General features: G+C 38.8%; 1 protein-coding gene and 1 pseudogene across 6 annotated transcripts in view; one reads left to right on the top strand and one right to left on the bottom strand.

Annotated features, from left to right (window-relative positions):
• DENND5B (DENN domain containing 5B) overlaps positions 1-14,261 on the top strand; it is a 187,813-nt gene that overhangs the window by 141,648 nt on the left and 31,904 nt on the right. For all 6 annotated transcript variants that reach the window (XM_060658003.2, XM_060657998.2, XM_060658002.2 and 3 more), the window contains one exon: positions 8,973-9,054. In XM_060658003.2, coding sequence (XP_060513986.2) covers positions 8,973-9,054 — 82 coding nt within the window. The remainder of the gene's footprint in view (positions 1-8,972; positions 9,055-14,261) is intronic.
• On the bottom strand, positions 4,620-7,055 carry LOC132695187 (RAD51-associated protein 1 pseudogene; annotated as a pseudogene).

Raw genomic sequence — 14,261 nt, 5'->3', positions numbered from 1 at the left:
GAGCCTGCAGCCTGCTTCGAATTGTCTCCCTTTCTCTATGCCCTTCCCCCGCTTGTGCTCTGTCTCTCAAAAATGAATAAATGTAAAAAAAAATTTTTTTTTAATTAAAACAAAAATAATAAAAAGTAAAAATGCATGTATGCCCTGAAACGATCTCTAACATTTACCTGTGTTCCTAGAAAATTTAACTGTTCGGACCATAAAACCATAACCAAGGTAGCTTACCCTATTTAGAAAAAATAAATTCCTACGAAGAAATAAACCCTTTATAGGATGAAATGTTGGAGAACTGAGCAGAGAGATGGAAGCATTTGACTCTTTTGCCAGATGAGGCATGTGAGAATGTCCAGCTGTTAAAGCGAGCAGCTGCCTGGCAACACCAGCAGCTTCATGGCTTTGGCTGCTCAAATGATGGGTGGTTGAGGTGGAGACCAGAGACTCAGCTGTTTGCAGTGGCCTTTTGTTAGTCAGTAGTGGAGCCAGCAAAACTCTCAAGTCAAGGCTAAAAAGTATCAAACGTGTTCCAAGCCTCATGTAGTCACTATTTTTGCTGCACTGTCAAGTGTTGATAAAGGGCTAGTCATAAGAGAATGAACAAAATCTAAATATTTTTACTGATCCTAAGTAGGACTAATGTAAGCCATGTAGCTTTTGAAATCAAACTTATTATCTGTTAGGAGGTGTAGATTTTATTATAAATATTGCTGTAACACTTCTGATGATTCAGCCCATGAAGTTAGAATTTTAAAATATGACAGTGTGAAATATATATAAAAACATTAGTTAAAAAATAAAATACTTCTTTATTGAGAAGCAGTGTGTTCTAATTATACAGAAATTAGCAGTTTATTGACTTGCTTTTAAATCTGGGTGAGTTTTTTTTCCCCCCAAAATTACTTTTTGTTTACCAGCTGTGAAGCATCCTAATTAATGGCAATAAACAGGCTACATTTTCATATTAAGGAGTGATCCTCTGTGTACTTAGAGTTCAAACAGTAGGTTTGAACACCACTGTTACTAGCATTGAGCCAGGATGAGACTAGATGATAGATCATTATTGTTCCTTCAGAAGCAACACTGAACAGGAGTCAGAGACATTTTAAGGGTTGCAGAAGAATGGAAAGTCTGTCTTAGCGAGAAGACCACAGCAGGGTAGATTGTCTTAATTTTTTAAAAATAGACTTTATCTTTTATAGCAGTTTTAGGTTCATGGCAATATTGAGCACACAATACAAGATTTCCCATATACTCTCCACCCCCACATATGCACAGCCCACCCCCCCATTATCAGCATCCCCTAACATAGTGGTACATTCTTATAGTTGATGAACCTACATTGACAGATCATTACCCTAAGTCCATAGTTTAGGTTCACTCTTGGTTTTGTACATATTATGGGTTTAAATAAATGTAGAGTGACGTGGATCCACCATTATAGGATCATGTAGTGTCGCTTTATTTATCCTAATATTTTCTGTACTCCACTTATTTATTTATTCCTCTGTTTCCTTACCTAACTGCTGGCAACCACTGACCTTTTTATTTTCTCCATAGTTTTGCCTTTTCCAGAATGCCATGTAGTTAAGTGTCCTGTAGTATATAGCCTTTTCAGATTGGCTTCTTTCACTTAGTAATGTGCATTTAAGTTTTTTTCACGTCTTTCAGACTGTCTTAATTTTGACTTAGTTAAATTCTGCAGTGCCAAGTCACTGCACCTACTAGTTTGAGGTCCTATTTCAGAGAAGGGATCTTAGGATGCAATCGATCCTAGAAAGACTGTTCTTGACATATTACTCAAAAGTTTCTACCTTTAAAAATATTGGCCAATTAAAATTAAAAAAAAAAATGTTGGCCAGCTTCGGGGTGCCTGGGTGGCCCAGTCAGTTGAGTGTCCAACTCTTCATTTCGGCTCATATCATGATCCCAGAGTCATGGGATCAAGCCCTGCATTGAGCTCTGTACTGCGTGTGGAGCCTGCTTGAGATTCATTCATTCATATTCTCTCTCTCTCTCTCTCTCTCTCTCTCTCCCCCCCTCCCCCCCTCTCCCCCCCTTTCTCTTTCTCTCTTAACCCCCCACCCCCTCTCCTCTCCTGTGCTTGTGCTCCTCCTCTCTCTCTCTCTAAAATTAAAAAAATTTTTTTTTAATGTTGTCCAGCTTAGACATAGATGGTATTCTTAAACTTTGCATCCTTAGACAAGATTCCACTGAACTTTCAGTGGATTTTTTAATCAGTTGCCAAGTAGTAGAGTCGGATGCAGAAGAGGGTGAAAATACTGCTTTTAAATGGTCATTCTGGGTCTAGCCCAAGAATTTTGAGTCACTCTTCAATCATCTTATCTTCATCAAAAGTTCTCTATTAGGGGCACCTGGCTGGCTCAGTCAGTAGAGCGTGTCACTCTTGATCTCAGGGTCATGAGTTCAAGCCCCAAGTTGGGCGTAGAGCTCACTTTAAAAAAAAAAAAAAAAGTTTTTAGGACACCTGGGTGGCTCAGTCAGTTAAGCATCCAACTTCAGCTCAGGTCATGATCCTGTAGTCTGTGAGTTCAAGCCCCGCAGTGGGCTCTGTGCTGACAGCTGGGAGCCTGGAGCCTGCTTCAGATTCTGTGTTTCCCTCTCTTTCTACTCCTCCTCTGCTCACACTCTGTCTCTCCCTCTCTCAAAAATAAATAAACATTAAAAAAAATTGTTTTTAAGTTCTCTGTTAACTACTTACTTGCCTGTAGACTGTAAATGGTTCTGTAGAAATAATATATACAGTCTCTGCCCTCTACAAACTTGCTGCCTATGTAGCAGCTTTGATTCAGGCAGATATACGAAAGAAATTCCTATGGCTGAATGTTGAATCCACAGTGTTTATATTGAAGGAGAAAGTGACCTATTATATTTGAATGTGGTGAATTAAATAGTAATAGATGTATACATTTAAATAGTATATAAATTTCTCTTCTGGAGTAGACTTCACAGAAACCTTCTTAGAGTTTAGATCTCTAGGTAAAATGTGTGGCTTCGCTCATTAACTCCTGTCTGTTTTCTTTGCACAAGCTTCTTAACTCTTTCCTCTAAAGCCACTAATAAATTATTGTACTGGCTTCCTGGGGCTGCCGCAATAAAGTACCACAAACTGGCTAACAGTCTCACAGTTCTGGAGTCCAGAACAAACAGTCCCAAATCAACGTATTAGCTGTGGTGGTCCCTGCGTTATGAAGGGAAATCAATCCCATGCCCCTCTTCTAGCTTCTGGTCATCTCAGAAATCTCTTGGCCTTTAAATGGTATATTCCATGTGTCTTTACATCATCTTTTCTCTACTTGTGTCTATCTCTTTATCCAAATTTCACTTTGATAAGGACACTGTTCACATTGGTTTAGGGCACATCCTAATAACCTAAAATTGATCAGCTACAAAGACCCTATTTCCAAATAAGGTCAAATTCACAGGTCCTAGGAGTTAGGACTTCTACATCTTCTTGGGGGCATAATTCAAAACATAACAGCTACTGTTGCTGACTTCCCATGTCATCCTCTATCTGATTAGCAAGATTATTCACAAATCTCTTTCTCCAGCCCTAGTCCTACACACCCATCTTTGATGGCCCAGTGGGATCTCAAACTCAGGACATCTTAAAACAAACTAATTATCTCAGCACCTTTCCCTCCTGTCTCTATTTGGCTTTCTCCCTTCTCTCCGTATTATTTAATGCATCAGCACTCTTCTCTCAATCAAGCTTAGCAGCTAGAAAGTCATCTGTAATGTAACAGAAAACCCAGTGGATGTGACATCAGAGTATTCTGCCCCTTTTGATGAATGCATACAGTTGAGCAGGTTTCTTGACCTCTTTGAGCCTCAGTTTCTTCATTTGCAAAATTAAGATTAACAAATCCAAAGGAAAGTAATAATTTGATGAGATAATATACATTAAATCATTTTATATTCATACTTAATATTTTTGATTCTTGAGTCTTTACTTTTTTTTTAACTTTTTCACTTTTATTAAAGGCTTTGACGAGAACTTCATAAAATGTCATGAAATTCTATTTGCTATACAATAAACATCTACTTCTGAGTAGGAGACATATGTCATTATAGCAACCATTTTAATGTGTAAAAGAATTCTGAATTCTTACTATAAGTATTTGGCTAAAATAAGAAATATCTTTGCAATAAAACTGACAGTGTGGCTTCGGTAAAATATCAGAAATGTCTCCTGGAAAACGTGGGAATGTTTCCTTTTGCCAGATAAACTCTGAACAGTTACAGTTAAGGTGCGTAAATTAGACAAAGCTAGAAAGGAACATCGTGTTTCTAGGAAAGAACAGCATGCAACATGGACTTCCTCCATGTCAAACTGACAACCACTTAATGACAATGACTTATTATACACAGGAAAAGTAGCATATGTTCTTCAGAAGGAAATGATATTGCAAGATAATTCTGATAAACCTTTTATTGAAGTCTTGAATAGCTTCAGAGAATATCACAGAATGGGTAGAGGCGATTTATAGGACATTAAAGGATTCCTTTATATTTTGATACCCTCCTTAAATATAAACACAAATCAAATATAAACACACTTGTAAAACTGTGATTCTCTTAATCAAACGGGTTTACTACCACACTCAGCTACTAGCAGCATTTGGATGCAAAGTTTAATCTGGACAAACCAAGGCAGAGACTCTCCAGTGGGCTCCTGCTGCTGCTGCTTCCAGATACCGCTGGTGGAACCCACTTAGGTTTTTTGTTTTCAGCTGAAGGACTGCTTATTTGTAGTGGTTTCCTAGTGGCCTCTGAAGAAACAGAGACCTTTTTTGGTGAAGGCTGAGGTTCTGATTTCACAGCGACTTGAGCAGTCTCCTGAAGTCGCTTCCAGAGTATTACATTTGGATTTAGGTTTCTTCTTCTTTTCAACTGGGGATTTGACCTTCACTTCTTTCTTTTTAATTTCTTTCACCTTATTTTTTCTCATGGTGAAGTATTCATCATTGTCTGCACTCTCACTAAAATCAGAGTCATCCTCAGACTCTTCACCAGTTGCAAAGTGTGGTTCAGAGTGATTAGCACTGTCACCATCACTGCCTTCCAGAAGAATCTTCCTCTGTTGTACCACAGTCTTTGATGCGGCTTCTCTTTTCCCTTGCACACCAGGAAAACCATCTTCCTCAGTAATCTTACCCAAATCTAAATAATCACTGGCTACACTGCAATTGGAGATATGAGCGTCCTTACTCATTGTTTTGGTTTCACTACTGTCACATTTTTCAATGCTTTTATCTCCAGCCTCTTCTGCATCAATGGTGACCGTTGGAAGTTCCTTCACTGATAAAGCTAGTGCAACTTCTAAGTCTTGCTGGTATAGCTTGTCACCTAAAGCCATCCTATTTTTAGGGGTTTTCTCTTGCAGTGGGATATCTTCTTTCTGGAGATTCTTCAGTTTAGGTTTCCTTGTTTCTAGTTTTAACTCCTTTGGTGGTGTTCTGGGTTTCTCATTTAAAGGTGTAGTTGCAGAAATAAAGTCATCATCGCTGTCAGAGTCCTGAAACCATGAGTAATTGACCGGATTCTTATGCCTCACACACCGTGGCCCCCTCCAACACTGAAAATCTGCAGTTTTCAAGTTCTTGTTGGCAGCAGTGGATGAGTCTTGTTCACTTTCTACATCAAGTCATTAAGTTCTGTGTTTGCTGCCACTGCACGTTTCTCCTCTTTGTTCTCACTGGCTGCCACTCCTTATCCATAAGCTGGCCTTTGGAATAACTTGTAGCTCATCTCCCTTACTTCTCTTGTACCATCACACTCTCACTGTGGTTAACTAACTAATAAAAAGCCCTCGGGAGCATAGAATTCTTTTCACAATCCTTCCCCCCTTTCCTAGGAGTTCTGCAGATTTCTAATTTGTCATTCAAGGCTCTGCCATCTGGCCCGAAATAGTCTCATCTTCCTCCTTGAGTATTTGTTGAGCCTGTATGTTGGGCCTCTGCTAGGCCCTTTGAGTATCCTAAGAAAAAGATATGACTGAGCCTCGAGGCATATAGTTTAACAGTAATAGAAATGTTAGATTATGCTAAGTTTATGTTACATGTTCAGTTTTATAGGTCCTGTTAGAGGGAACCACATCTAACAGTGTACCTTAGAGAGAATATTCAGGAAAGATTTCACAAAGAGGCAAAATTAAAGCTAAATTTTATTTTATTTATTGAGAACTTATTTTGTTCCAGGCAGTATTCTAAGTGCTTAGGTATTCTAAGGTAGTTATTGTTACTGACCTGTTTGCAGATGACGAAACAAACCATAGAGAGGTAAAATTACTCACCCAAAGTCAGGGAGCTGTTAAGTTCTCTGTAGGGTTTGAGAAAGCCATGTTCTTAGCTGTTAAGCTATAGTCCTCTCAACCTAAAATGCTAAATAGGCTGGGGACACCTGGCTGGCTCAGTCAGTTGAGCATCTAACTCTTGATTTCAGCTCAGGTCCTGATCCCAGTGCCATGGGATCAAGCCCTACGTCAGGTTCTGTGCTAATCGTGTGCTGCTTGGGATTATCTCTCTCTCTCTCTCTCACTCGCGCGCCTTCCCTCCCACTCTCACCCTCCCTCCCTCTCTCTCTCCACCCCTCTCCCCTGCTTATGTGTGAGCTCTTTCTCTTAAAAAAAAAAAATGCTAAATAGGCTATAAACATGGGGAAGGATACAGAAGTGTTAAAGGGCGAGCTAAAGACTAACAGATTGCATGGAGACATGGAAAAATACATCGTATGTTTAAGAAACATTGATTAGCAAAGAGTAGAGGATATAGGGTTCCAAAATAGGATTCCTAGAAAAAAGCTTAGGCCTGTGAATGCTCTTATTGTGGATGCTGCTGCTTTTTTAAATGTCAGCCTCCTTTTTTATTAAGTCTCTCCCCTCTTCTCTGCTTCCAGAGGCATGATTCTTTCTTGTTGTCATGTCTCCCTCTAGCCAAGTTGCTGATTATGGTTTCAGCTCCTTTTTCCTGCCTTGTGATCTTTTTTTTTCTCTTTCTCTTTTCAACCTATTTCTTACCACTGGTGTGGCCTTCTTTCATGCTGTCTCATCATCTAGCACGTAGAGGCGTTCTCTAAGGTGTGCTTTCATTAACAACACACTTAAATCGTGATAGTCTCAGACAGGAAGACTAACATAGCACATTCCCTGCAAGTCTCTGGAACAGTTTCCTGGGTGTCTGTTACCTCCTAGGTATCCAGATAAAGTAGCATTTTCAGTGACCCATTGAAAACTCCCTCCCAAAACTGCCATGACAAATGACCTGGTAATGGAAGGCCCTGAAAAGAACTCCCTTTAGGTTGGCCTGGCCACCGTCTCTTTATCCTGGCAGCCTCATCAGTGCTCATTCATACCTGCCAAGTATCAGCCTAGCCTCTTTTACTAGATGCCAAAACATGCAGATCCAAATACAACAAAATGTTCACTGACAGCTTCAAATATATCTATGTGTTTCCGCATTGTATCCTAGTCCCCACAAACTAGAATGGATCTAAAAACTGGGAAAATGGACGTTTAATATACAGTAAAACCCACATCTTAAATTCTAATGTTATCCATGTATTTGCTAAGTGTGATGCTGCAATTTAGTTTTCGTTTACAGATAGTAAAATGGAAATAAAGGGCACAAAACTCCACAGCATCCCATTTAAAGTGAGATTGAGCACTCCAGCTACATTAACCAACAATTGCTTGCTTAGCTATTGCTATATAAGAGAATAATCTTTCCTTCTTTTATAAATGTTAACCATTCAAGCTCCAAAGAGAATGATTCATGGACATTAAACTTCTAACTGTCCATGACGATTACTCAGTTTGCCTGATATACTATAGTTTGGATTCTGAACTTTGAAGTAGAAACTTATCAGACTAGAGAGCCTAGACTCTTAGATTTTCCTTTTTTTGAAAAAGGAAAATGTTTATTTATTTATTTATTTTTAGAGAGAGAGCGCAAGGTAGGAACAGAGGGGGAGAGAGAATCTCAGGCTCTGCGTTCATGAACTGTGAGATCATGACTGGAGCCAAAATCAAGAGTCAAGACACTCAATTGATTGAGCCACCCAGGCACCCCTAGATTTTCCTTTTTATTTTATTTTGTTTTAAGTTTGTTTATTTTGAGAGAGAGTGGGAGAGGGGCAGAGAGAGGGAGAGAGAGAATCCCAGTCTTCATGCTGTCAGTGCAAAGCCCGATGCAGGACTTAAACTCTTGAACTGTGAGATCATGACCTGAGCCGAAGTCAGACACTTAACCAACAGAGCTACCCAGGTGCCCCTGGATTTTCCTTACTAAGCACTCTTTCACAGCATAAGGAAATTATGTGATTGCAATTTATGAGCCCAGACGTGAATCACACACTTTGTAGCTTAATTTATAGACATTGCTTTCTTGTAATTATCTTGAGCTATTAGAATGAATAACTTTAGCTAATGACTGTTCCTTATGACCAAAAGTTTATTTATTATTTGCAAAAGTAGGCTTTTATGATTCATTTTAAATTTCCAAATGCAGCTTCAGATTAATTAGAAAGAAAATAGCTGTTTTTCTGTATTAATAAAGTAGCAACATTCAGGGAAAAAATTTCTAGCTTTTCTGTTGTCTTTAAAATTTGTTCCTATCGAGGCGGCTGGGTGGCTCAGTTGGTTGAGCGTCCGACTTAGGCTCAGGTCATGATCTCATGGTCTGTGAGTTCGAGCCCGGCTCTGTGCTGACAGCTCAGATCCTGGAGCCTGTTTCCCATTCTGTATCTCCCTCTCTCTCTCTGCCCCTCCCCCACTCATGCTCTGTCTCTCTCTCTCTCTCTCTCTCTCTCTCTCTCTGTCAAAAATAAATAAACATTAAAAAAAATTTGTTCTTATCAAAGTAATTTGAAAGTATTTATTTATAGGATGTGAACCATGTATATATTTTTTTGTCCTTGCTATTATTTTTCTAATACTTTGCTGGTATTTTTTTGTATAGTTGCCCTTGGACCAGAAAGAAGAAAATCTGACTCAGGAGTTATGTTGCCAACACTCAGGGTCTCTCTTATCCAAGACATGAGGTATATGTGCTAATATTTGATAACTGTTAAATATTTGTGGCTTTCACTTACATTGCTCAAATAATTATGGCTATATGTATTTTTTGCTTATGTATTCTGAAGAAAACATTTTTTATAATCTTGCTTACTTTACTGTTTTTTTTCCTGACATTAAATCCAAAGGGAAAATACAACTGAGAAGATTTTTAAAGTAGTGAAATTATTTTCCAGTTTATTCAGTTTTTTAAAACCTCCTTAAATACCTGCTGCCCACAGTCACAGACCAAAAATATCTGCACATAATGCCAGGTTACTTGGCAAAAAAACTGCTATTAGGTAGGTTTAATTTGAAGCAAATGCAAATCTGAGAATTATTAGTTGTAGTTACTGGTCTTAGAAATCATTGGAAAGCACAGGCTAAGCTCCTTCTTGTCATTTGTATATTAGTTCAAATGTTGCTTTGTCTAAAAAGCCTGCCCAGACCACCTGTTAGACCACCTGCTAGCCACCCAGTCACTCTCTTTCACACCCCTGTGTGTCCTCTCCGTAGCAATTATTTGAGTTTGTTTGTTCTAACAACCTTCGTGAGAGAGGTCAATCTGTCTGACATGTAAAACTTTTGAATTACTACTAAATGTTGATGGAGTTCAACATGTAATTGGTGCTCAATTAATATTTGTTAAATGAAGGATTTGCCTACTTTAAGCTCTGTGAGTGTACATGAGAGTGTGTGTGTGTGTGTGTGTGTGTGTGTGTGTGTGTGCTTATCTAATATTTTCGCATATGCCTTTATATCTTTACCTGATTCTACTGGCCAAACTGCTACTGAACTATTTTGGTTCAAGTTTTGAAGCTTAGAAAGGTGGTGATTGCTGGAAATAATAAAGATTAGAGCAGAAATTAATGCTATAGAAACCAAAAAAATAGTAGAACAGATCAATGAAACCAGAAGTTGGTTCTTTGAAAGAAATAACAAAATTGATAAGCCACTAGCAAGTTTGATCAAAAAGACAAAGAAAAGGACCCAAATAAATAAAATCAAGAATGAAAGAGATCACAACCAACACAGCAGAAATAAAAACAATAAGAGAATATTATGAATAATTATATGCCAATAAAATGGGCAATCTGGAAGAAATGGACAAATTCCTAGAAACATACACTACCAAAGCAAACAGGAAAAAATAGAAAATTTGAACAGACCCATAACCAGTAAAGAAATCGAATTAGTAATCAAAAATCTCCCAAAAAACAAGAGTCCAGGGCCAGATGGCTTTCTAGGGGAATTCTACCAAACATTTAAGGAAGAGTTAATACCTATTCTCTTGGGGCGCCTGGGTGGCGCAGTCGGTTGAGCGTCCGACTTCAGCCAGGTCACGATCTCGCGGTCCGTGAGTTCGAGCCCCGTGTCGGGCCCTGGGCTGATGGCTCGGAGCCTGGAGCCTGTTTCCGATTCTGTGTCTCCCTCTCTCACTGCCCCTCCCCCGTTCATGCTCTGTCTCTCTCTGTCCCAAAAATAAATAAAAAACGTTGAAAAAAAAATTTTTTTTGAAAAAAAAAATACCTATTCTCTTGAAGCTGTTGCAAAAAATAGAAATGGAAGGAAACTTCAAGACTCTTTCTATGAGGCTAGCATTACCTTGATTCCAAAACCAGACAGAGACCCCACTAAAAAGAACTATAGACCAATTTCCCTGATGAACATGGATGCAAAAATCCTCAACAAGATATTAGCCAACCGGCTCCAACAATACATTAAAAAAATTATTCACCACGACCAAGTGGGATTTATACCTGGGATGCAGAGCTGGTTCAATATCCGCAAAACAATTAACGTGATTCATCACATCAATAGAAGAAAGGACAAGAACCATATGATCCTCTCAATAGATGCAGAGAAAGCATTTGACAAAATACAGCATCCTTTCTTGATAAAAACCCTCAAGAAAGTAGGGATAGAAGGAGCATACCTCAAGTTCATAAAAGCCATATATGAACCACCCAACACTAACATCATCCTCAATGGGGAAAAACTGAGAGCTTTCCCCCTAAGGTCAGGAACAAGACAGGGATGTCCATTCTCATCACTGTTATTCAACATAGTATTGGAAGTCTTAGCCACTGCAATCAGACAACATAAAAGGCATCCAAATCATCCGGGAGGAGGTCAAACTTTCACTCTTGGCAGATGACATGATACTCTATATGGAAAACCCAAAAAATTCCACAAAAGAACTGCTAGAATTGATTCATGAATTCAGCAAAGTTGCAGGATATAAAATCAATGCACAGAAATCGGTTGCATTCCTATACACCAACAATGAAACAACAGAAAGAGAAATCAAGGAATCGATCCCATTTACAATTGCATCAAAAACCATCAGATACCTAGGAATAAATCTAACCAAAGAGGTGAAAAATCTATACACTGAAAACTATAGAAAGCTTATGAAAGCCCTTGAAGAAGACACACACACAAAAAAAAGGAATAAGATTCCATGCTCCTGGATAGGAAGAACAAATATTGTTAAAATGTCAATACTACCCAAAGCAATCGACATATTCAGTACAATCCCTCTCAAAATAACACCAGCATTCTGCACAGAGCTAGAACAAACAATCCTAAAATTTGTATGGAACCAGAAAAGACCCCGAATAGCCAGAGCAATCTTGGAAAAGAAAACCAAAGCAGGAGGCATCACAATTCCGGACTTCAAGCTATACTACAAAGCTGTAATCATCAAGACAGTATGGTACTGGCACAAGAACAGACACTCATATCAGTGGAACAGAATAGAGAACCCGGAAATGGACCCACAAACGTATGGCCAACTAATCTTTGACAAAGCAGGAAAGAATATCCAATGGAATAAAGACAGTCTCTTCAGCAAGTGGTGCTGGGAAAACTGGACAGCGACCTGCAGAAGAATGAACCTGGACCACTTTCTTACACCATGCACAAAAATAACTCAAAATGGATGAAAGACCGAAATGTGAGACAGAAAGCCATCAAAATCCTCAAGGAGAAAGCAAGCAAAAACCTCTTTGATCTTGGCTGCAGCAACTTCTTACTCAACACATCTCCGGAGGCAAGGGAAACAAAAGCAAAAATGAACTACGGGACTCATCAAAATAAAAAACTTCTGCACAGCAAAGGAAACCATCAGCAAAACTAAAAGGCAGTGGGAGACGGAATGGGATAAGTATTTGCAAACGACATAGCAGATAAAGGGTTAGTATCCAAAATCTGTAAAGAACTTATCAAACTCAACACCCAAAGTACAAATAATCCAGTGAAGAAATGGGCAAAAGACATGAATAGACACTTCTTCAAAGAAGACATCCAGATGGCCAACTGACACAGGAAAAAATGCTCAACGTCACTTATCATCAGGGAAATACAAATCAAAACCACAATGAGATACCACCTTACACCTATCAGAATGGCTAACATTAACAACTCAGGCAACAACAGATGTTGGCAAGGATGCGGAGAAAGAGGATCTCTTTTGCATTGTTGGTGGGAATGCACGCTGGTACAGCCACTCTGGAAAACAGTATGGAGGTTCGTCAAAAAATTAAAAATAGTACTACCCTACAACTCAACAATTGCACTACTAGGTATTTATCCAAGTGATACAGGTGTGCTGTTTCCAAAGGGACACATGCACCCCCCATGTTTATAGCAGCACTATCAACAATAGCCAAAGTATGGAAAGAGCCCAAATGTCCATGTATGGATGAACATGTAAAGAAGATGTGGTATATATGCACAATGGAGTATTACTCAGCAATAAAAAAGAATGAAATCTTGCCATTTGCAGCTACGTGGATGGAACTGGAGGGTATTAGGCTAAGTGAAATGAGTCAGTCAGAGAAAGATGAAAATCATATGACTTCACTCATATGAGGACTTTAAGAGAGAAAACAGATGAACATAAGGGAAGGGAAACAAAAATAATACAAAAACAGGGAGGGGGACAAAACAGAAGAGACTCATAAATATGGAGAACAAACTGAGGGTTACTGCAGGCGGGATGGGCTAAATGGGTAAGGGGCACTAAGGAATCTACTCCTGAAATCATTGTTGCACTATATGCTAATTTGGATGTAAATTTAAAAAATAAAATTAAAAACAATAAATTCTTCAGATGCCTGTAAAATAAATAAGAAAAAAAAAGAAAGAAAGAAAGGTGGTGATTGCTGAGATACTTTTTACTAATCGGTTTAAATGTGACAGTATACAAGAAATGTAAGTCCTATTGCTTAGCTTCTTTTTACAGATGTGAAAGCTCAGGCCCAGGTGGTCAAGTCTGAGACCATATTACCAATTAACAGCAGAAGTGGAACTAGAACTAAGGTATCCTGACCATAGGTCAGGTCTCTGTCTAACTAGATGCAAGTACTCAGCCTTTGCCACATCACCAGGAAAATATCTACTGTGACTAGACACAAATAAGTTGGCAGTAGTGTAAGGATGTATATCAGTTTAAATATAATTTAGTATAACTCTGACGAAATCTATATTTGTTCACGGTACTCAGCTGAAAAACTGATGTCCTGTGACTTAACACACAACAAATTAAAATTGGACTTTTAATTTTTAGTCTTTGTCTTACAAAAAGTCTAAAAAAGACCCCCGAGTATCCTAAAGTGATGTTTTGACAAAATGATAGATGCTTTTAATAAAACTTGATTGGTTGGCAGGGTGCCTGGCTGGTTCAGTTGGTTGAGCATTAGATTCTTGATCTCGGGGTCCTGAGTTTGAGCCCCATCATGCGCTTAGAGTTTACTTTAAAAAGAAAAAAAATTGGGGGCACCTGGGTGGCTCAGTTGGTTGGGCATCTGACTTCGGCTCAGGTTATGATCTCGCAGTTCGTGAGTTCGAGCCCCACATCAGGCTCTGTGCTGATGGCATGGAGCCTGCTTGGGATTCTGTCTTTCCTTTCTGCCCCTAACCCTGCTTGTGTGCGCTCTCTCTCTTACTCACTCTCTCTCAAAACAAATAAATAACTGAAAAAAATAAAATCTTTATTAAAAATAAATAGATAAGTGTTGAGGTAATAATAAAGAAGAATGAAATCTTGCCATTTGCAGCAAGGATGGAGCTAGAGGGTATAATGCTAAGTGAAATGAGTCAGTCAGAAAAAGACAAATACCATATGATTTCTCTCATGTGGAGAATTTAAGAAATAAAACCAATGAACAAAGGCAGGGGGGAAGACAAA

Source organism: Panthera onca, chromosome B4 (assembly GCF_046562875.1).
Source record: "Panthera onca isolate mPanOnc1 chromosome B4, mPanOnc1 haplotype 2, whole genome shotgun sequence".
In the NCBI taxonomy this organism is placed as follows: Eukaryota; Metazoa; Chordata; class Mammalia; order Carnivora; family Felidae; genus Panthera; species Panthera onca.
This window is presented reverse-complemented; position numbering and strand designations above follow the sequence as displayed.